Genomic DNA, 23,329 nt, shown 5'->3' on the forward strand with positions numbered 1-23,329 from the left:
TTGTCGATTTTCAAAGTGCGTTTTCGACTCTTTGCCAGTAATTTATTTAGATCACTCTTTGTCCAAGCAAAGACCTTGTACACACGCACATACATCGTATTGCCCAGGTCAAATCCTGTCCACAGTGACCGTTTTAGCCGATTTTCGGCTAACTTTGACAGATTTTATGTTCATGCAAATTCAGGGCAAATTATTGATTAAAAAAAATCATAATGCGGAAAAGCCCTATGTTCTGTTGCAAACAGACATAGATCTCTAGTTTTTTTCAGCTGTTTCGGTGACAAACCGAAACAGCTCTTGTTTTCGTTAAGATTTTTTTTTCTTTTTAGCTGTTTCGGTGTACACACCGAAACAGCTCTTGTTAGCTGTTCCCAATTTCAATTGGGAATCTTTTTCTTTTTCCACTTTTTCCCATAGGTTTTGTACACGTTTTTATTCTACAAGCCACTTTGGCAATTATTTTAAATTTGATCAACTTTAAACTCAGCATAGTTATTAACCATCATCTGAGGATGTGTGCCGAAACTTTTGGTCGTGCTGACGTCATCACTTGATTTATTATAGAATTTTGAATATTTAATTTTTCCCATAGACTTTGTACACAGAATTTTTTTTTGAAAATGTCAATTTTGAGAGGGCATTTTCGACTCTTTACCAGTATTTCATTTACAACACTCTTTGTCCAAGCAAAGACCCTGATTTAAACAACTTTGTGTAATGATGACGTCATGATGACGTCATCCGGTGTGTATTTATAGGCAATTGAATAGTGACACTTTTAATATTTAAAAATGCATAAGAAATCAACCGTACGCGTCCGAAGCATTCTGTTGCCGGCAAGTGGTGGAGTAGGTTGAGATCTTTATTTCATTCAGTGTGCGTGCAATCGCGTGACCCTTGCTTCCGGTCGAAAAAGGCGAAAACCGGAAGTGGCTTATTATTTGAAAGTGGTAATAGATATGAACTTGCTTTCAACGGTGTTAGTCTCTTGGCTGAGAGTATTCTTTAAATTATCTACCGATGACGTCATGCAATCTTCGAGCGCCCTTTAGCGACAGGTTGAAAATTATCAACAATGTATTTTGAATAGATGTCTGTGGCGAAGCTCCAGGTTGACAATAGCTCTGCTATAAAACATTTACAGGACGTCCACAATGTACATGTACATGTTTCCTCTACTGCGTGCACAGATGACTTTGCGTGCGCCCCATACGCGTTGGCACTGTGCAAGCGATCTACTGCCCTCTACTGTTGACAGTTTTTGTGTACGGCCGGCCCTGTTGACAATTTTTGTGTTCGGCCCATAATGGTGATCTGCTGCCCTCTATATAGTGCCCAACAGTATAACTTATACAATGTAGAGACGCTACCGCTGTCATTTATTACTGCTCTCTACCATATGTATTACAATTTACAGCAATATTTCTTTTAAATTGAAAAACTACACCAAAGGCACTGATAGACTAGGAACTCCCTCCATTGTGTTATCGTGTATTTGCAAATGTTATCACAGGTGTTTAAACAAGGTTCCTTTTGTTCCCCTAAGCCTATTCTTATTTTGCTGAACATTGCGAAGATTAAGTGACTATAACATAGTGAATAAATGATACTTATTTATCTGATTGTTCACAGCTGCATCTCAAAACAAAATTATCCACGTGTAACACAGATTGTGATTCCAGTTGAAGTATTGGCATTTATTTTTCATAGTAGAGTCCAGAAATACAATCAATTGTGTTTTGCTAAATGATAAATGACTAAGTTATGAGATAAGCCATAGAAATTGTAGTCACACAAATAGAAAAGCATCTTAAAATCAGCATATTTGTCATGGAAATTACAATCAGTTTTATTACAGATAGAAACAAGCCCAGACATAGTTTCAACTTTGAGATACTCATATGCATGTACAATGTATTTGTGTAGGGTGCATGCATTGTGCTGCAGTAAAGCTGAAGTCCTCACGTTTCAATTCATGCATATGTGAAAGTTGCATATTACATGTACATAATTAATTGGTAGAGACTACAATAGAAAATTGTACTTGATATGTTTTTGTGTTATTTAAAAACAAATCTTTGTGAAAAATAAAAATGAACATTCAAGTCAATGTTTTCTCTTTAACAAAGTTATTATTTTGTACTGCCTACAAGTTTTGTAAGTCACTGTGTATCAACCATAAAGTGAAAAGCTGAGTATTCAAAATGATTGTAGAAATAAATCCACAAACTATTTACATGACTTCACATTTTAATTTCATTTTCTGCTATGCCAAGACAGAAGGTTGACTTCACCAGTGTTTATAACAATGGTTTATGGCTAAGCATCAACACAAATTAAAATGAGTATATGTGATTCTAATTTGAATAAAATAACCTCCAAGTACTGTATGCTTGATTCTCTTCCAAATCTTGTCGGGAAAGAAAACATTGCTTGTTTGACACTCAAACTGACACATTTCTGCTAACTAATGCATGGCTATGCAGGCTGGCAAGTGCAATCTGTGATCTTGTACAACCAAAATTTTGCTTTTGAATAAGCATAATAGGTCTCTCTCAAAAATGGCCATCTCTGTTGGAGAACTGCATCTGCGTATTCCATGCACCCAAGCATGCTTTGCGCATTGTAGAAAATGTTTCAAACACAGCACGCCCACTTGTTGCTCAAAGTGTGTGCAAAAAATTTGACATAACCCATGGTCATGACGGAAAAATGCCGATGCATGTGGCTGGTCTGTAGGAAATGATGTCATTTGACACAGAGCTACAAGATAGATCCTGGTCAAATCTTTGAAGTATAACTTGGAATCTTTATTTGTGTGACACTTGTGACATTTGTTCCTTAACCTATGCAATGTTGTTTATTAGATAAAATAAACCAAGTTGGTATTAGTTAGTAATCAGTATTGGAACACAAAAACATCTTCATTACTCTCCAAGCAAACACCAATGTAGAACACAAAGAACATTGGGCATGGGACTGCTGGTGGATGACTACTTGTCATCCACAACACACTCGATGGCAGGTCATATTGCTATTGGAACACTAGAATTTGTTCATTACTCTTCAAGCAAACACCAAATGTAGAACACAAACAGCAATGGGCATGGCGTTGTTTACTTCTAGAGTTGTTGACAGATGATTGGAGGTCATCCACATCGCACCTGATGGCAGGTCATAAGAGCACATCAATGACTGCAATGGGATTTTACACTGAAAAAAAACATGAAAGAGAAGATTGCTATGAAAAAGAAATGTTGTGCATTTCATTTGGTGCGTAAGTTGGACGACAGTGTCATTAATTGACCTTACAAACTTTTGTTGGTAAACCAATATTCAGAGCAATATGTTGTAGTCCAGTCCATCACAAATCCCTTCAAAAGTTTACTGACAACTTCTTTGCTAACTGCAGTCTATTCATCACATTGGGTTGCATCGAAGTGATGTGAATTCAAAATTGGGTTTAGCCGTTATCACCGACATATTTTTATGAATACATCTAAAAGTGTTTATGAAAATATATAAGTGAGGACAAAAATCCAATTATGTATGGTTACAAATGTAGTTACAAATCAAGGCAAAAGTCAGGGATGAACAATGATAAGTCACAGGCCACAATGAATTGCTGACAGCCCGCAGATGACAACACCCACCCTCAAGTGTTGGAGGTCTGGCAGGGAGTGTTGTGGTTCACACTCCATCTTGTCGAAAGTCACAGGCCACAATGAATTGCTGACAGCCCGCAGATGACAACACCCACCCTCAAGTGTTGGAGACCTGGCAGGGAGTGTTGTGGTTCACACTCCATCTTGTCCAAAGTCACAGGCCACAATGAATTACTGACAGCCTGCAGATGACAACACCCACCCTCAAGTGTTGGAGGTCTGGCAGGGAGTGTTGTGGTTCACACTCCATCTTGTCCAAAGTCACAGGCCACAATGAATTGCTGACAGCCTGCCGATGACAACACCCACCCTCAAGTGTTGGAGACCTGGCAGGGAGTGTTGTGGTTCACACTCCATCTTGTCCAAAGTCACAGGCCACAATGAATTACTGACAGCCTGCAGATGACAACACCCACCCTCAAGTGTTGTGGGAGTGTTGCAGGGCGTGTTGCGGTTCACAAATAACTGAAGTGTATGTTCATCACAACTTGGTAATGAAATGCATCCCGCTGGTGAGGAGACCATAGAGCTGGGTCCTTACTATGTGATAAGACACACAGATGTACAGGAGTAATAGTGACTGATCTAGTTGAAACTATCATGCACAAGAGTCAGAGGCAACACAACAATACTGAAATACATTTCATTGTCTTGTTTGATCACCTCTCAGTCAGCAAGTGTGGTGATGAGACATATCATAAGGACTTGTGTGGTTACACATAGACCATGTACACTGTACATACATCAAGTATATATTCTCTAAAATAATACATTTAATGGTTACTATTACGTCATGACATTAAATTCACATAATAACAGCAATGTTTTTTTCATAGCACAGTACAGGCGTTCAATCGGTCAGTTACATCAGCGCATTTTTTCCATCGATGACAAAATAAAATGTATTGTATGTGTAGATGTTTTATAACATGTTTCAGTATCAGATCGTCACACAATGTTGAAAATGTTGTCACTTACCTTGACAGTGATGGTATCAACAGGGTGACATTATTAATCATGTTCTGTGTACATGTATCAGAGAAACAACTACATGTATTTGACTGTATGCATGGCAATCTCTGCTAGAATTACCTACTTTATTAAAACTATTATAAAACGTTCGTTATTATGTATGTCTAGCAATGATTTACTGTTGTTCATATGCCTCATATTGATCACTTACCTCAATAATGTAATTTTACTTATAATTTTTATTTACTTTATGGGTCAATACCTACACTTTATCTAGTGCATTCTTGTCTCATTTACCATAGTTGTTTCTGTGTGTCATTCTTGTCTTCCATGCCTACTTATTTATTATTTACAGTTGTCATCAACCTCCACAATTCACTTGTCATTGTACTCTTTTTAAGTAAAAGTTCCATGATGCATATTTTATTTTTCTAAATTCAACTTAAGAAGTTTATTTTTTGTAATTTATATCTAAAACCCCATCTCATCTTTTTTTAATTGTGAGAATACATGTATTAATGTCATTTGGGCCTTATGCTACATACAGGTCTCTCTCTGCAGGTATGTACCTGTAGTGTCATTTTAAGATCAATGACTACACTTCCAAATGCTCAAATAACTACATTGTAGCACACCAACAAATATAGTTTCAACACAATAGATATTCACAAAAACAAATTCACAATTTAAGTATCACTGCTTCACGGTAGCTGTAATATGTTGGGCTCACATAAGTTTCAATGACGTCTATGTTCCTGACATAAACATGATCAAGTAAAGTGCCATTCTCAGTAGTAGCTTCAGTCACACATTGCTTATATCCATGATCATGCATCACTTTCTGAACAGAAGACTGTTTCATGATATCTTCATTGAAATCACCCATGACAATGCACTTGTTTGACACCTTATGTAGCTCATTCAGCAACATTTGAAAAATTGGTAGAAATTCATTTAGAACATGTGAAGCTGGTCGATAAATGATCACAATGGCTACTGACACTTTAGAAATTATCTGAAATGCAATGTATTCTAGGTTGTGGACTGGTAAGTTTAGCCTACTAAACAGTCTGTCTTTCTTGCCACATACAGCTACACCTCCATGGCACTGTTCTTTCAACATATGTGTAACACGACTAGTGTTATCATACGACATACATCTTGGCTGATGATACCATTTGTAATCACTCAAATCCATATCACAATCGAAGTCTCCATCACTCCATGTTTCTGTCAGACATATGAAATCACATGACAACATTTCCTTGTTTCTCTTCAAATCCACAAAATGTGCTTGAAGACCTTGAATGTTATGCATTGCAATGCTTGTACAATAGGTTCCACCGTACCTTGCAAGTTCAATTTCATCAACACTATCATTGCTTTTTTCATTATCAATGTATAATGGCATTTCGCTTATTGCCTCAGCCACTTTTTCATTGCAGTAAATAAATTTTTCATCAAATCCTTCGATTATTAAGCCATTTAATGACACCACTCTGCTCAAACTAACATAAGCTTGTCCTGCTGAAAAAGTATGTTCTAAACATACAACAGCCTTTTCTGTAGTCATTCCTTGAACCTTGTGAGATGTACATGCCCAAGCTAACTTAAGAGGGAACTGGTGTCTCACAAAGACCTGAGTCACATTGTCTTCTACCATTTCAATACAAACTACATCTGTAGAATTACCAGTGGACTGCTTCTTCAATTTTGCTCCAACCTTCTCATTATCAAACTTAACTTTCACAATCTTTGGCGAGTGTTCATTCGGTAACATCACTATTTCAGAGACAGTTGCAAATACTCCATTAACAAGTCCATCAGATACATCAAGATTCCTTGTAAGCATGACTCTAGCACCAACACCAAGCCACAAGCAGTCAGATAAATTTGTACGTGACGATTTCTTTACTGATTTCACTGCAGGTATCATTTTCCCACTTTTTGCATCTTTCTGGAAATCTTTAGCAAGAACACATACGCATTCTGAACACTTCACAAAAAGAGTCTGTCTATTATACTCATCCACCTGTTTATTGCAAGCATAAATATGCAGAGCATCGGTCCAATCTTCTCCAGTTTCACGTGATTTTAGCAAAGCAACATCTTCACTTTCTAACTGCTCTTTCTTCTTTCTTACACGCAACCTGTTTAAAAGTTCAGCAAACTGCGCATCTTCCTTTTGCCTCATAATCTCAGTCAGTTCCACTTTGACAAAGTTATCATTCCACAAATCACCTGTTACATCAATCTGGTACAAAGATTTTCCTTTCACAGGGGGCAATTGATAAAAATCACCAACAGCAATTACGCTCACATTCCCAAAAGGATTATGATTACGAGATTGTTTGACCTGTCGAAGACGACCATGAATATAGTGCAACAGTTTTTGATCAACCATTGAAATTTCATCAATAATTACTATTTGTAGTTGCCTTAATTTATGCCTAAGTGTACTGATCTTTTCTTCACTCAGTGGTTGATACGGCAATCTCACATTTGTTGAAATTGACAAAGCACTATGGATGGTAGCACCATGGATATTATATGCAGCAACACCTGTAGGCGCCATAAGCAGAACTGATATATCATCCGGAATCTCCATCATTCTTCCAAATAGTCTTGTTGCTTCATAGTAAATACATTTAATCAAATGGCTCTTTCCTGTACCTGCTCCACCTGTCACAAATACATGAAATGCTTCTGGATTTCTACCACTGATTTTATCCAAACACCACCGTCTCACTTTATAGAAAACTTGTCTCTGTTTGACATTCAGACACCTTAACATACTCATCGCTTCTTGTTTGGAAACTTTCAGTGAATGTGGTTCAATAGTACTTTTCCTATCATTATCTTGATTAGATTTCAAATCAGGAATATCACACTCATTCTCACTATCTTCTTCTTGTGGTTGTTTCTGTGCATTGCATTCAAGTCTTTCCTGTTCACTTTCTGGAGCTATTAATGCCCAAGCATCTTCCAGTGGACCAAACTTTTGTAACATTTCTTCAGCTTCGTCTATGGGTTCAGCATTAGCCTCATACAAAGACCGGTTACTTTCCACAATATTCATTACAGATTTCAGCACACCATTCAACTTAACACTACCATTTCTATAGAATTCCTCATATGCTTCAAACTGCTGTGGTTTAAGCTGACCATCAATACGATAAGGAAGATATAATTGCAATATGCTTTGATAGTACTTCTCTGGATATTTTGCTACTGAAAATCTTGGGAATCGAATAACTGCTGGATCTGTCCTACTACGTTTCTGTATGTGACCTAAACCATTTTTCAATTCATGTATTGGAGAACGACTTGCTTTGGCCATGTTGCTGTATATCACTCTATAGTCTGAACAAAATGTCGCTAAGCACATTGCTTCAAAGTGATCACTTTGTGGTCTAGCTAGATACCTATCAACTCTACTGGTCATCCAAATACTATCATCATCTTCATCACATTTGTTTTGAATTACACTAAGGGGCAAGCTCATTCTGATTGGATTTTCTCCGACAGGTACAAACTCTACTTTCCTTGATCCTTCCTTCAATCTCAAATTACAAACACGATAAACTGCTTCTTGTGCTGATACTTCACGATTGTGTAAATATACACTGCCAATTTCCCTCATACTCTGTCTCGCATCCAAATTACCATTCTGCACTTCAGCTTGGGCATGTGACAATAATATACCCATTTCACGTTCAGCTTTAGACATGTAGGACACCACATAAGCTACACAAGCATAAGCATCACAAATGTACTGAATGTCCATATTTGCACTCCAACATCTTATCAAATCTGGATTGTACAAATTAACCCATACATCCTGCGGCTGTCTCTTATGAACAATACTGGCCTTCCTACTCAAGACATTGTTAGCTTTCTCAAAATCAGCTTGTGTTATATTTACGCTTCCAAATAATTCAGTAGTTGTCATATGTTCATTCTCAGCTTTCTGTATTGCAGTCCATACTGATTGCAGCAACTCCTTGGCTTTATTTCTTTCATTTATGTCATCTTCCTCACTTTCTTTCTCATCACCCGTTGGCATATAGGGATCTGTTATGAATGTCCTTTCAGATGGAGGTCTGGGGAAATTAAATCTGCACTCAGTACCCTTCTTCTTACATGACTTAGAATGCTTTTTGCTGTGTAACTGCACATGACTGATGATTTCATTCAACTGTTCATCCTGCTGTTCTGATGGTAATTTGCAACTGATGTATTTGTCAATGAAATTAACAACATCCTTGTCACTATCATGTCCCAATTTAGGTGCACCTTCAATCCAAAAGAGACAATGTGTATGTGGTGACCCTCTCTGTTGGAATTCTACTCTGTAAAAATAGTCCTTGACTCTTCCAATTGGTTCAGCTTTTGACATAATTACATCTTTCAAAAATGTGTGAAATCGTTGATCAAACATTCTAGCAGCAGTTACAGGATTACTTCGCAATATGATACATTTCTCATTCCAGTCCAAATCTTTTACATCTCTAGAATCACCTTGCTGTCTTAGAATTGTATTGATAACCTCAGGCCACCGCATATCTGCTGCAGAAAATGAACAAAACCATGTTGGTATTCCAAGTTGTCTGATCATAGCCAAAACATCCTTCTGTGCTGCTTGCCAATATGGTGGTGTACCACGAATTGGTTTCAGAAATTTATATCCACTGTCTGATTTCAAAATATCTTGTAGTTGGTCCCTGTCATTGATCATGGAAGCATTAACACTTTCACCACTCTGCTTTTTATCACAACTCTTACGCAATGCAATAGAAACACTAGACATAACTTTCTGAATCTCAGATAAGTATTGAGCATAAAAGATGTATTGGGTAGTCTTTGCAAATCTGTTATCTACATTCATTAGTCGATTGTGCAAGTATCTACACAGAGTTAGCTTCACTTCACGATCATCATCAAATGTAGGCTGACCTATCGGAAATAATGCTGGAAAGCATTTTGCTTCATTACCCTTTTCCATTAATATTCTGATTGGACTATTGCCTTCACAAGGTGCAACACATATGACTTCGTCAAAATACTGATCAAGAATTTCTTGGCCTATGTTACTTGGCTGTAGACAACTGTCTAATGCAACACCCCGCAAACGATCATCATTTGTTTCCTCCTCATCATTTTCCTCATCTTTACTGTCACTTTCTTGTTTGGCATCATCCATTTGCTGCTCCATTTCATCAGTATCTTCACATAATGGATTCTCCCATTCAGTATTTATTTCAATGTCACTGTACCATTTATTATTGTGGTTAAGGTACTTCAAGGCACTCTCAACATACTCCTTATTTACAAACTGATACTGATAATATCCTTTAAAAGTCAATTTTCTCTTCAATTTGACTCGAATCAACTGATTGTCATTTTCGGGTCTTGGTAATACATTTACTGTGTCTGTTACATTTGATGGTACACATACTACTGGACCTTTAACACCATGCTGTCCGCCTTTAGGTAACGCAATCATTTTCATGAATGGTACATTTATTGCAATGAGATGTTCTTCTAGTGTATTCAAACGAGCCAATTCATCCGGGATGTCAATCAGGTTTAAATTGTTTAGACTTGCTTCTGCAGGTACTTTGTTTGCAAGTAGTTTTCTATGACATGTGTAGCATATCCACAAATGCGATCTACTTGATTCTCCAACAATACATTTTAAGTCACAATTTTCACTACACACATGCAGAAACTTATCACTAACATACACGTGGTGTTCATACTTATGTTTATTGCATTTCAAAACTTGTTTTCGAAAAAGAAGTTTTTGACAGCATGCACACACATATTCCGGTCCTTTAGATATGTCTTCTCTAAATTTTGTTGTCACAAAACACATTTTACGTCTCTTTTCTTTGTTCATAAGGTCACGTCTGTGATTGTTGATTATCATGTTTCTACGGTATCGATGATTACTCTTATATTTTTCTTTCCCATACTTTATCAAATTCATTTTGTATGAAATAACACAGCGATACTTCTTTTTGATACTTGCAATGAGCTTATTTCTATATGAAATGTTATCACGGTATGTACATTTCATTCTGTTAATTTTCTTTTGCCTGTACACGTCGTCATTCTTGTACTTTAAATTTCCAGTATCAATTAGGTTTTTTCGATATTGAGAATTTAGATGGTATTTTGTTTTACCACAATTAATTAGCCTTTCTCTGTATGCAGAATTTTCACGATACTTTGCTTTTCCACATTTAATGTGCTTTTCTCTATATTCCGAATTATCAAGATAGTGTGCTTTTCCAGAGTTCATTTTTTTTTGTCTATATGCAGCATTACAATGATACTTTGATTTCTGACTGTTCATTAAATTTTCTCTATATTCAGCATCATTATGGTACTTAGCTCTAACACGGTTTATTTTGGTCTCTTTATGTGTAGCATTTGACTCATACTTTCTCTTTTCAGCATTTAGACGCTGTGTTTTATACTCAGTGTCATCACGATACTTTATGTTCAGTGCTTTCTTCTTCTTGTCAGCTTTTTCTTTGTATCTCATTTGATCATAGATTCTTTTTCTTTGCTTAGAATCATCTTTACAAAACTTATTTTCATCTTTTAATTTGTCCTTAGGATTTCCTGCATATCCTGATCTCAATGTTGTCCCATCATGAGAACTACATTTGCTCGTTTTCATGCTTTTGTCATCCTCCTTTTTATCATTTTTTTTCTGTTTGTATCTCTCCCTAGCCTTTTCTCTTGCAATTTTTTTCTTCAATCGCACATTAACACGTTTCATCCTTTTACACTTTGTATCTTTATTGTGTCGGTCACTCTTATCACTCTTACCAGCAGTCATATTTCCTTTCCTCAATTCTCTTTCATCATCATTTGATACTTTTTTGGAGATTTCTTGTGAATTTCCCTTTGGTTGACCATTTACATCAGAAACAGAGTTTCTTGTAGATTGACAAACTGACAAAACAACATCATAATGAACTCTTTGCTGATGATACAAATAAATTCCTTGCTCTGATTTCAAAGTCTCTCTTTCTAGGATACTCCGAGAAAATACATACCAATGATTCATATCATCATATGTGTATATATCTGTACATAGCATATGTGCCATTGCAATGATCTCAACTTCTGTAGCCCATATTCCAGAAACAAACATTCTCTGCCTGGTGACATATTCTTCCACATTCCTGTACCCTTCATGCAGAACACCATTAAATTTATCTCCACTTTGCAACAAGTGATTCACAGTAGCCATCCGTAACTTCAAATGATTATCTTCAGTTCCCGATACACAAAATGAAACTGCCCTGAAAAAACAGTTGCCATCACCTTTGATTTTCTTTACGCAATTAGGTGGTCCCATCACCTCACAATCATCTGAACCTCCATTGCCTTTGCGGAGTACATTGATCAAGCCATGTATCTTACACAGTTCCTTCTTCTTTGCATGTGTCAGTGGGGCAAAATGAAAATTGTGCAACTGAATCACTTCTTTGATTTCAACATCACTAGTCTCATCACATTCATTAGTGTCATTTATCATGTGAAAACTATCTGTGACATCTCTTGAACAACTAGTTGACAAGCCACAAGGATCAACCTTTGCTTCAGAACCAATTCCTCCAACCTCTTTTGCTGTACTCTGACCAGTCTTGTCCACATGCTCATTCCCCAGTCTACTACTACTGCAAGATCTACTATCCATGTAATGCTTAGGCTCATCATCAAACCACACAGATACACCTGTAATTTCAAACTGCTCATTATTAGACAAACACATAGATCTTGCCAAATCAGTACAATACCTGTGGACATCTTGCCAATCAGAAACACATTTCAGCAAACTTCGTCCTTCACTAGCCATACAGCCTTGTTGATTTCTAGAGTGAGAATCAAAAACATAATACATCCCATCTTGAGCAATCACAACAAATGTATTTTCATGGAAACATATGAAACATGCATAATATTGCTGAAGTGTCTGTTCTAGTGCACGATTCAATGGCATCATATTAAATTCAGGCAAATTGCACTGATCTCCAAATGCACCACATACAGGATCATGAAACTCCATATTGAAATGATGATTCAGCAGGTCTAACTCATTTGGCAATTCATTTACCAGCAAATAATCATGAGTAACTGTAGAACTTCGAGACAGGTGGCTATACAATTCATTTCCAGTATTCAGTGTAGTATCCATATCTTGACAAGACCAGTCTTTAAGTTGTTTTATTTTACTTATCAAAACAGCGCACAGAGAATTTGAAACACATTGTTTACCAGAGTTTCCAGCAAATCTATGATCTCCTTGATGAAAGGTTCCCTGCACAATCATTTTGTCCAATTTCCCACTATTCTGAACTGCGCACTTATTCAAACTATTCTTAATTTCATGTTTTTTCTCTTCAACTACATTCGTCATTTTCATTTCTTTACATTTCACTTCACAGCTTGTAGTAGTAGGTGACATTTGTCGTTTTCTATATCTCATTTCATATCTTCTGCTTCGTTTTGTTTGTAACACCTCTTTGTCATCACCTTGCATATCTGCAGCTTCAGACTTTTCTATTTTATCACATTTAACACCATCACCAACACCATCACTGACATGTTTGCGTGCAATACAATTTCCACTTTCCTTTTCAACTGTTTTTGCCAATTCAGTTTTACTTCCATCTACATTGTGTGAATTTGAAGACTGGCCTTTTTTCTTTCTTAATGAATAACCACCTGTCTGCTGACATACCAGTTGTTTTCCTTTAGTCGTCAATCCTACAGTACATGTACTTTCTTCAATGCCAATTGAACTTGTCTTTCTTCCCCGTCTACTTACATCATTTGTCTCATCATCCCAGTTGCTATGTTGTGCACATGTTCCAATACACGTCTGCGGAACTACATCATCTATAGTGCATATCTCCTCAATAGTCATCTCAAATACATTGTCATCTGTTGGAATACCAAGATCATACAAAAGAGATTGAGAGTAAGTACTCTTACCACATTTACGACACATCCATACCACTGCTCTGTTTGCCAACAATTCCTCCATCTTCAAGAAATTCATACATTTGACATGGTACCAAATGTTACAACCATCACATTGCACTTTCCTTTCAAACACATTGATAGTCTGATCACACAACCAGCACTCTTCATTGGACTGATTTCCTTTGACGGTTTGATCATGTCTGTGTCGATCACACGTCTGACTGTTTTTGCTTTTTAGTACTGATTTCCCAACTTTCTTGTCCAGAATTGTCTGCCTCCTTTCTGGTGTTTTCATTTCAGAAGCACATGTATGCTTCACATCTTCCTTCACAACTTTTGCAAAATTTCCATTACTCCTCTGCCTTTTCTTATTTTTGTTTTCTGTACTGACATCTTTCATCTTCTTCAAAACAAATGAAAGACTTCGCTTAGTCTCACGGAACGCATTTTTTTGAACCTTTTCATGGACTGCTTTTTCTTCCTTGCTCATCCACAATTCAATCCTCATTCCATTTCTTCTTCTATTATAGGATTCCTTGCAAATATCTCTTCTTCTTCTCTTTCTACTAACTTTGATATGTTTCTTTCTTGATCTATTCTCATGCTGATCTTGCATACAACTGCCATTACTATTTCTGGTGCAGTGCTTTATCTTCAAGTAACCATGCAACCTCATCATACCTCTCTGATTATGAACTCTTCTCTTGGTCAACTTCAACAGTCTTTTTCTCCTCATTTCTTTTACCTTCAGTCTCAAGTCGCCACTTGCATTCTTGACCTTTTTCAACTTTCTTGCCATTATCTTTGTACACTTTTCTTTCATGTCTTTGTCAAGATTATCTTCCTCATGCTTCATACCACCATTTTGGGTCTTCTCTTCATCAATAGCATCACCTTTTGCCTCTATATCATCGCACTTCTCTTTAACCTTATTCCATTTAACATAACCTTCTGCACTCATTTCAACTGTGATATTCTCTACTGCATATTGCACAATACACTCATTCTTCTGCACTGACATAATCACTGCTTCATCACTTTGCTCAGCTGTTTGCTCATATCTTTGTTCAGTTTCTTTGCTCATGATCATTGCTTGCTCAACTTCATTCAGTATGTCATCATCAATTTCATTGTCTTCATTATGTTCATTAATTCTGCCAGGATTAGCGGCCTGGTGAGCCCCGCATTCGTTCATCATACATTTACTATATGTCTTATAATTGTTATCATAATGTTCATTCATTCTGCCAGGATTAGCGGCCTGGTGAGCCCCGCATTCATTTATTCTGCCAGGATTAGCGGCCTGGTGAGCCCCGCATTCATTCATTCTGCCAGGATTAGCGGCCTGGTGAGCCCCGCATTCATTTATTCTGCCAGGATTAGCGGCCTGGTGAGCCCCGCATTCATTCATTCTGCCAGGATTAGCGGCCTGGTGAGCCCCGCATTCATTCATTCTGCCAGGATTAGCGGCCTGGTGAGCCCCGCATTCATTCATTCTGCCAGGATTAGCGGCCTGGTGAGCCCCGCATACAGAGGGTAATGGAATGAGTGATGATGATGGGAGGGAAGACGCAGAAGGAATGGAATGAAATGCTGGCATGGGTGATTGGGAAATGAAATGAGACACAACACGGACAGACATGAAAAATGGAGAACTCCTCTTCTCCAAGCCTCGCACACACCTCATAGACTCCCTCTTCACTTTCATGGTAGCTCTGTTTTCTGTAGAAATTATTAAGAAATCATTAACCAATAGCATGCTCCTAATTAAATTCTCAACCCTAAAGGAAAGAATGTTGCAACCTGATGCCACTTTTTTCTTGATATCTCAATAATGGTCAGTCATTGCCTGCATGTTGAAAAGAGATGAATCTGCAATGAAGAAATACCTTTGATTTTGTTAGGAAATAAGATCTTGACTCTCCACTGACAATGATAAACTTTGTATATGAAGTGGCATCTGGATACTACATCCCCCCCCCCCAGCTAATCATAAACTACATGTAACCCTACAAACGGGGCTGTAAATGGCTCTCTTTTGCATTTCATCTCAATCTGTCGCCATTGTAATGGCTACAGAGGAATGAATTCCATATGCAGACTCCACCTCAGACCTGCAGAAAGTCTATGGGCCATGACAAAACATATTTTCAAAGAATAACTTGAAATGTTTTTCACTCCTAAATTACTTTTGCTTCATCAGATTTACAGCTTATGGTACTTTTCAAAACAGGGCCATTTACAACCTCATTTGCCAAGCTACGTGTAACTAGTATTACTACAGAATTTATTTCAGCTTTCATTTAATATCTGTTTCCAACTGTCCAAAACTGCTGTGTAGTACCTGCATTTAGTACTTTGTAAATCATTACTTATTAACACACGACACCTCCACGGATAGATTTTACTTTAATACCCCCGCTTTTAACCCCATGCACAACCCCTACATGATGTATCTCATCTGAAAGAATATATCAAAGATTTTCCTATGATTCAAATTTGTTCAATATGTCCACACTAACAATAACTAACATCATGATTTCTCATCAGACTTTCACTTTTTGCTTGTTATCACAAATATATAGGGAAAGATCTTACTTTCATAGTTATCCCCTAACTTTTAACCCCATGCACAGAAACTATGGATCTCCTCTTAAGTTTTTCCTAAGAACTTAAAAAAAAAGAAATTCGGGAAGAGTTCCATACATGGACAATACTTAATTTTCCCTGTAGTGACCTACAAGCCAGGAAAAGCAATAACATGTCCTTAAAAGTTGAATTTAGCAGTGAAAAAAATCAAAGCATTTACTTAGAAAACAGCATTTTTTCAGAGCAGTCTCATAAGGTTTGTGTCCGTGTATGGAACTTTCCAAATTTTCTTTATCCTAAATTCATGATTTCTTATCAGAAATTCACTTGTTGGTGGTTGATAAGCTGTAATAAGGAAAATAGAGTAGAGGTATAGTACAATCTTACCAAATATAGTGCAATTATTAGACTGTTAATGTAAAATCTTACAAGACAGTACCACATCCACCCTTAAATTTATAAATTCGCGTGCCTACGTAACTAATGGCAATCATGGAGCGTGATAACCGCCAATTGGAGGTGTTTGCACAGTACTGAGCAGAACCAGAATAAAAAATAACCCTATGATGGTATGTACAGTATAAATACAGTTACATACATGTAGTTTTCACATGTTTAGTCGTTAGGCATGGCAAATGAATTGGCATTACTTAGGCCCATTATAACACGAAACATGAACCAACCAATTACAACATAAACAAAGTTGACATGTCTCGACAGTGAGAAACTCAAAGCCTTCTACATTAATAGTCAAGCAATATACAATACTTTACTGCTTCATTTTCATCACTAAATAATAAGAAAATACTACGAAAGCAATCAGTTCTCATCATCACCAACCGCTGCGTACCTTCCAAATGCAAATGTCCATACACATCTTGTTCCCAATTCTTGATGCTGTAAAACGAATCACATTCCATCAGGCTGTAGCGGCACCATACTATACGTCAACAGCTAGCTACCTTGCCAGCGCTGGTGGAGGTCAATGCACTTGATTCAAATAGAGGGCGCACTGTATAAAAATACAGACCTCGCTTTACCAGTTTAGCAGTGCGATATAACGTGCCGTGCGTCGAAAAGTTCTCTGCCATCCTTCTGTTGCGACAATTTTGTTCACAACATTTAAATTCATTCATTAAATATTGACCGATTAACCTTAATAATGCTGGCTGTTCAATATAGTCAACACTTAACAAATGTTCAGCCCAGAAATATCACATATCGGTAACACCTGTAGCTTGCTGCGTACTAGATACTACGTAAAAAGCGCGCACAATAATAAATCTTGAATCACAAATATAACTGTCAAACCGATTAATCTCAAACATTGTACTTCTGTAAACAGGGAAATGTTCATGATCAAAATTGATATGACATCATCATGACGTCATCATATGTTACATAATAGTGACTTAAAATATATAGGCCCGACCTGAGTCCTATATCTTCATATCTGTCCAACTGTTTTTGACCTCAAAAGTTGCATATCTAGAAACAGTCTTAAGTTAAATTATTGTTTCAAGTAATGTGACGATAAATTACGTCATTCTCTTGTCATGACATCATGAATATTTAATGAGACAATTTGTTGCCACCATATCTCAACAGTTAAGTGTACAATAACCCATCATTGCAATTTTTTGCACATTACATCATGGTCTGAAGGTGTGTCTGCTGGAATGTCAAGGTCATGTGACCTTCACTTCCCGTGGTACCGGAAGTGTAATTATTTAAGATTAGAATCTCAATATTAATAGTTACAGTTGTTTGTTAAGGCCAAAAAAAAAAGTCTCCAGTTTTTGGTATGGAGCTTGGCCCAAAAGTGGTGCGGCGACGCAGCTTTTTTTTTTTTTTTACCTGTTTTTTTTTTTTTTGGCTTCAAATGTCGGCTGATGACTGCAAATGGTGCCCGACTAAACTTAGTGCAAATATATGGGAATCCAGAGAGGCCACATAAATCTTATTCTCGATCATAACCCCTTCTAAAAACACGTTAAAATTGTGCAGCAGCAGAATTCCAGTCAAACCAGTGAGTTTGGCGGTTTTGAAACATCATCTTGTATTGAAAAAAAACTTTTTCATTTTGCCGACGCGCATGGCTACGGCGACGCGCGCGCATACCAGAAACCGGAGCCTTTTTTTTTTGGCCTAATGATATAATTTATACCGTTCAATAGACACCGTTCAATAATACCGTTCAACAGGTGGCGCCCTTGCATTCAATGCAAGCTCTGTCATTACACTATCGTTGTGCATTTCCATGACAGTACTGTACAAGTACATGTGACACTGACAGTCGACTCAACGTGTTTTTGAAGTGTAAACAAAGGTAACTTAACTTAAACTTAAACTTAATCCTATTGAGCATAACCTGTTCACAGGTAATGGAAATCTGTTCGACCATGTCCGCATGGATCCTTTTGTTGTTTCCTCTTGTGTGATATGCTTATGATTATCATTACGGTAAGTGCAGTTTTCAGATTCAGGGGTTCATCTGTTCAACAGTTCAACCATGGAGGAAGGACTAGGTGAGGATTGATTAATACTGGGTCATTTGTTATGAATGAGGTGTCTAAATAAGCATAATTAGATTCTGCTTCCAGTTGCATACTGTAATCTAAAATATGACATACATTAAGAAAGTTACAAGCTCCGCTGGAGGGGGGGGGGGCGAAGTGACTTTTTTTAAGTGTTTAGATAAGTGTAATGATACAAGTGTAATGATAATCAGGCCTGTGTGTATAAATTGCAACCTTGCAGACCTTCACTTCAGCCATGGGAGAGGTAGCGGGGAGCTTTTCAATCATCCACCAACTTTAGTTACAATTTTTCAGGGCACCCCCTTAAAAAAAAAACCTACAAAATAAAGAAATACAATTTCCCCAAATAGTTATAATAGTAATTCTATTTCTAATTAACTATAAACAGTTTTTAAAAGGCTTTATCCTAATTAAGTCTACAGCTGATTTAATATTCCTTCATGCAACACTAACCAAAACCCAACATTTGAAATTACTAAGATACCATCCCCCCAACAACAAAATACATTGCTTCAGACAATTTCTAAAACTACATGTATATATGTTTATGTTTTTGTATATGTTTATGTTATGTTCTAAATAATACAGATGGCTACTGTCAATATCAAGGTCCTCTCAAGAGAGAAATACAAGACAAAATTTGCCTACGCAATTCAAGTTCTGACCGACCAAAATGAAATCAAGGAGTTGTACCTTACAGACAGGCTACTTGAATATTTCCAACAAGGTCTGTTCTACCGACTAGTGGCATGCAATAGCTTCATAGTTTCATCAACAAATATGCCAGCTCTCAAAGCAACAGCTAAAACTAGAGTAAGTAACATAATATCATTAAAATGCAAAAGAAACTGTATTAACCATACATGGTACATATTGAATTTCACTCCTCAACCCCACATAGCCTACTTCTGTTCATGTATTTATCAACTCAAACTGAAACATTTTCATTTTGAATGCTAACCTCCAATAATAACACATTTGTAAACATGTAATTATACAAGAATAAACACTTCTTTCCTTAGGTGATTTGCACAGGACCATTTCCAACATCACAAGAAATAGAAGAAGAGTTCTACCATGCAAAGACTGTCACTATTCAAGAAGCAACAACACTGCCAAAACGAAAGAGAGTCAGCGTTGAAGGAATCATTAAGGCAGTTAGTAAACCATACAAACTTATGATATTACTATTATGTCTTTAAATATTTCAATTTAATTAATTATGTGAGTAATTAATACAACATTTATTTACAAATTACATGTCTCATTCTTCTTTTCAAGTTAAACTTTCATATACAGAAGTTTATGATGAAATTGTAAATGTCAACACACAACATCCTACTGCCTACTGCCTCATAGTAAAATGCAACCAAACTCTTTGACTTTATTGCAATCAGGTATCTCCTGTTAAGGAAGGACAGAATTATCAGCTCAAAACTGTTGACATCACTGATCAGAAACAAAGAACAACTGTCCAAGTGAATCTTTGGGGGAGTTCATCCCAAAGTCATGTTCCACCTGTTGGCTCACCAGTTCTACTGGAGAATGTTGAAATTTCTTCATATAAACAAGACACTGTCCTCAATGCCACACAAGAAACAACCTTTGTGGTAAGATTTCTTTTATATAACTGTACCCCTAGTACACCTTATTAATTACAAAACTACCCCAACGTTTGTATGACATACATAATGTCATATTTCATATCTTGTTCTATATTAGTCACAGTCTTACTATGTTTTTCCTTGATACCCCTTAAATATGATGAACTCAACTATAACATTTACATCTTTATAAAAAATAATTGTTGATATTGTTTTCACAAGCCCCACTAACACTATACTGCCTACTCTACTCAACAACCAACTAGCTGCCAGTACAAAACAATTTTTAATGACCCAATTTTCTAGTTAGATACAATTCCATGGCAAAACAAAACCCATCACACTACTGTTCCTTAGTTTCCTTCAGAAACATGTGTTCACCCTTAAACTTTCATCCTTCTAAGCAGACAAGAGAAGAGCCAAGTTCACAACAGACGGTGGCAGTCAATGCATTCTCTGAAGAACAGAAGTAAGACTCTTAGTGATCATTTCTTCTACCCATTAACTTAGTAACCTTACTTTTTTTTTATCTTTCCATGATCTTAAGAATTAAACACCAAGCTATGCAAATAAACATGTACAATAAATCATGATCAAAAATTTTATTTTATGATGCTGTTTGATGATCATGATATTTTTTATATGCTAGCCTATTTACAAAAGTTACACTTGTACAAAAAACAATTGTGTGCAACTCATGCACATGTGAAGCAACTTCAGAAATTTACCTAAATCACCTAAATCCACAAAATATATCAATCACATTTCAGGTCTATAACTAAGTCTTGTGAACACTTGCCAATATTCAACCAAAAATGGACAACTACAGTTACCATCTCACAAAATCTGTAAGTTAACTTGCTAAGTAATCTTGTATCTTTCACCATAAATATTTTCAGTGGCGACATTACGATCTTCACTGATGACAACACAGAGTATGTAACAGCTCCAGATATTCTCAACGATGCCCTCCATATTACCGAAGTTACTGAGGCACACCCTCTACTCCCCATCGTTCTAGACATAGAGTTTCAAAATGTTGCTGGAACAAACAAAGTGACTTCAATCACTCAAACATGTGACAGGTCAGTAACATAAATGTCCACATGATGTAGAAAAGGCCAAAGCATCAAACATTATTTCATACACAGAGACCATGTCCAAATTGCATTTCATATTGTCAGACCTCAATACAAGTCCTGCGTATATATTTTTCTCTCCAACTTCTCTTTTCAACTGTAAGATAAGGTCAAATTTGGGTCTTGTTAGTGCAACTTTCATGAAGTACGTTAAGCCCTTTCATTTATGAAGTAGAAAGTGTGAAAATAGCTTATGTTCAGGAGATACGATTTTTTTTTTCAATAATAAACCTTGAATTGTCATAAATATCAACACCCAATGACGCCAAGATGACATAATTACAGCGGCGTCATCTAGTAAGCGCAGATATATGTGTAAATATTGAAGTACTGCCCTCATATATGGGGTTCAACTTGTATGCCAAGTTTCAAGGTACAGTTCAGTTCAAATCTTGAAATACCACGTCTTGACTTAAGTTGGAGGGGAACAAAAAAAACAAAGAAAATTTACAAGAAAAAGAGAGAAACAAAGGTCTTCACCCTTTTTACCGGCTTCAGTGATGCAAAGTTTAGACCCCAACAAATATTCAATAGTTAATAGAATAAAACCCAAGTACAACCCCCACTTGCTTCTATTCAAATAGTAAATACTTGTTTTGTTACTGGTTTCTTTTTCTTTCTCTTTTCTTTTACCATACAGGAATGAAGAGGAAGAACACACAGACGAAGAAACTCTGTAAACATTGTACTCTGTAAAACATTGTACATGTACATACCATTACTACAAATTTGATGTGATTTTTTCAAACAACTTTTAAAGCCTAGTTCATAAAAAACTACTGTTATATTTTATCTATCAAGTAAAAAACGACAAGAGAATCTGACTGGGTAAATTTTAAACAATTTGGGGTTGAACTAAGAAAAATTATTACAGCAGCATTTTAACATGAAAAGTAGAATAATTTGGTTAATTTCTGATAAACGATGTACAGACATACCGACACATTTCCCATGCTTCAAATAATTGCCCCAAATCATTCCAAAACGGTCACCATCGTCATGATCAAAGCAAGCATGTGGCCGGTATGTACAGGGAATTATGACCTCTAACCCAGTTACTGCCCGTCCACGCAATCCCTCTGTAATATATCTGTTGAGGGTAAGTGTGCGTGCCCTGGGTGACAGGTCATAAAGTCCATGTACAGCCCAGATCTGCTTAGATCATGACAACAGTGCCCTTTATTATGAAAACTTGTTCATTGTTTTTCATGTTTGTCACTTCAAAATGAATCAAAATGACTTATCAATCACTGTTCTTGTTAACATTGTAACAGATTAAAAACTTTTACAAATTTGATGTGTTATGTTTTTAAAAGCATTTTTACAGCAAAACTACTGTTGTTAAATTTCAACATCAAAGGAGAATAATTTGGTTAATTTCTGATAAACAATGTACAGACATACTGAAAAATTTTCTATACTTCAAATAATTGCCCAAATCATTCTTAATATAATTACTGCACTGTTTGTATCTTTTTCCAAGTCTGTTATGTTTTATAGAATTTATTTATATATCATTTACTTTTTGGTAACAAACCAACAATAAAAACACGGAACAGCTCTGTGATTGTTCACAATCACTATCTCTAGTTTCTGTTATTTTTTGGCTTTTCCGCATTGTTGCGGAAAAGTCTTTCTTTTTGTTCTGATTTTTTTTCTTTCTTCTTCTTCTTCTTCTTCTTCTTCTTCTTCTTCCTCTTCTTCTTTTTTTCCCAAAACCCCATAGACTTTGTACACGTTTATTCTACACGCCACTTTTGGCATTAATGTTTGTCATACATCATTCAAAGTTAGCATAAGCATAGCCCCTA

General features: G+C 36.5%; 1 protein-coding gene and 2 long non-coding RNA genes across 3 annotated transcripts; 2 read left to right on the forward strand and 1 right to left on the reverse strand.

The window, feature by feature from the left end:
• Positions 1–5,316: 5,316 nt before the first annotated feature.
• Positions 5,317–15,354, reverse strand: LOC119733109. The gene is made up of 4 exons (XM_038206688.1): positions 14,328–15,354; positions 13,489–13,604; positions 11,998–12,408; positions 5,317–7,797 (listed from the first exon to the last, which is right to left on the reverse strand). The coding sequence occupies exons 1-4, from the start codon at positions 15,352–15,354 to the stop codon at positions 5,317–5,319; spliced, it is 4,035 nt and encodes a 1,344-aa protein (XP_038062616.1).
• A 3,121-nt stretch (positions 15,355–18,475) lies between these two features.
• LOC119733363 lies at positions 18,476–19,913 on the forward strand. The gene is made up of 3 exons (XR_005271793.1): positions 18,476–18,564; positions 19,364–19,588; positions 19,798–19,913. It is a non-coding gene; the product is annotated as an uncharacterized LOC119733363 (long non-coding RNA).
• Positions 19,914–20,173: 260 nt separating this feature from the next.
• LOC119733364 lies at positions 20,174–23,099 on the forward strand. Its single transcript, XR_005271794.1, has 4 exons — positions 20,174–20,385; positions 20,787–20,848; positions 21,279–21,464; positions 22,159–23,099. It is a non-coding gene; the product is annotated as an uncharacterized LOC119733364 (long non-coding RNA).
• The last annotated feature ends 230 nt before the right edge of the window (positions 23,100–23,329 follow it).

This window comes from Patiria miniata, unplaced genomic scaffold, assembly GCF_015706575.1.
Source record: "Patiria miniata isolate m_02_andy unplaced genomic scaffold, ASM1570657v1 HiC_scaffold_25, whole genome shotgun sequence".
Taxonomy (NCBI): domain Eukaryota; kingdom Metazoa; phylum Echinodermata; class Asteroidea; order Valvatida; family Asterinidae; genus Patiria; species Patiria miniata.

Excerpts from the sequence above, each read along its gene's own strand:
- LOC119733109 (XM_038206688.1), bottom strand. The coding sequence starts at position 15,354 with ATGAAAGTGAAGAGGGAGTCTATGAGGTGTGTGCGAGGCTTGGAGAAG. Across the intron at positions 13,605-14,327 it reads AAGAGTTCATAATCAGAGAG|ATGACAATGTATTTGAGATG; the intron begins GTATGATGAGGT and ends GTATTCCAACAG. Across the intron at positions 12,409-13,488 it reads GGGATGATGAGACAAATGAT|TTTGAAATTACAGGTGTATC; the intron begins GTAAGTAGACGG and ends AATAATGAGCAG.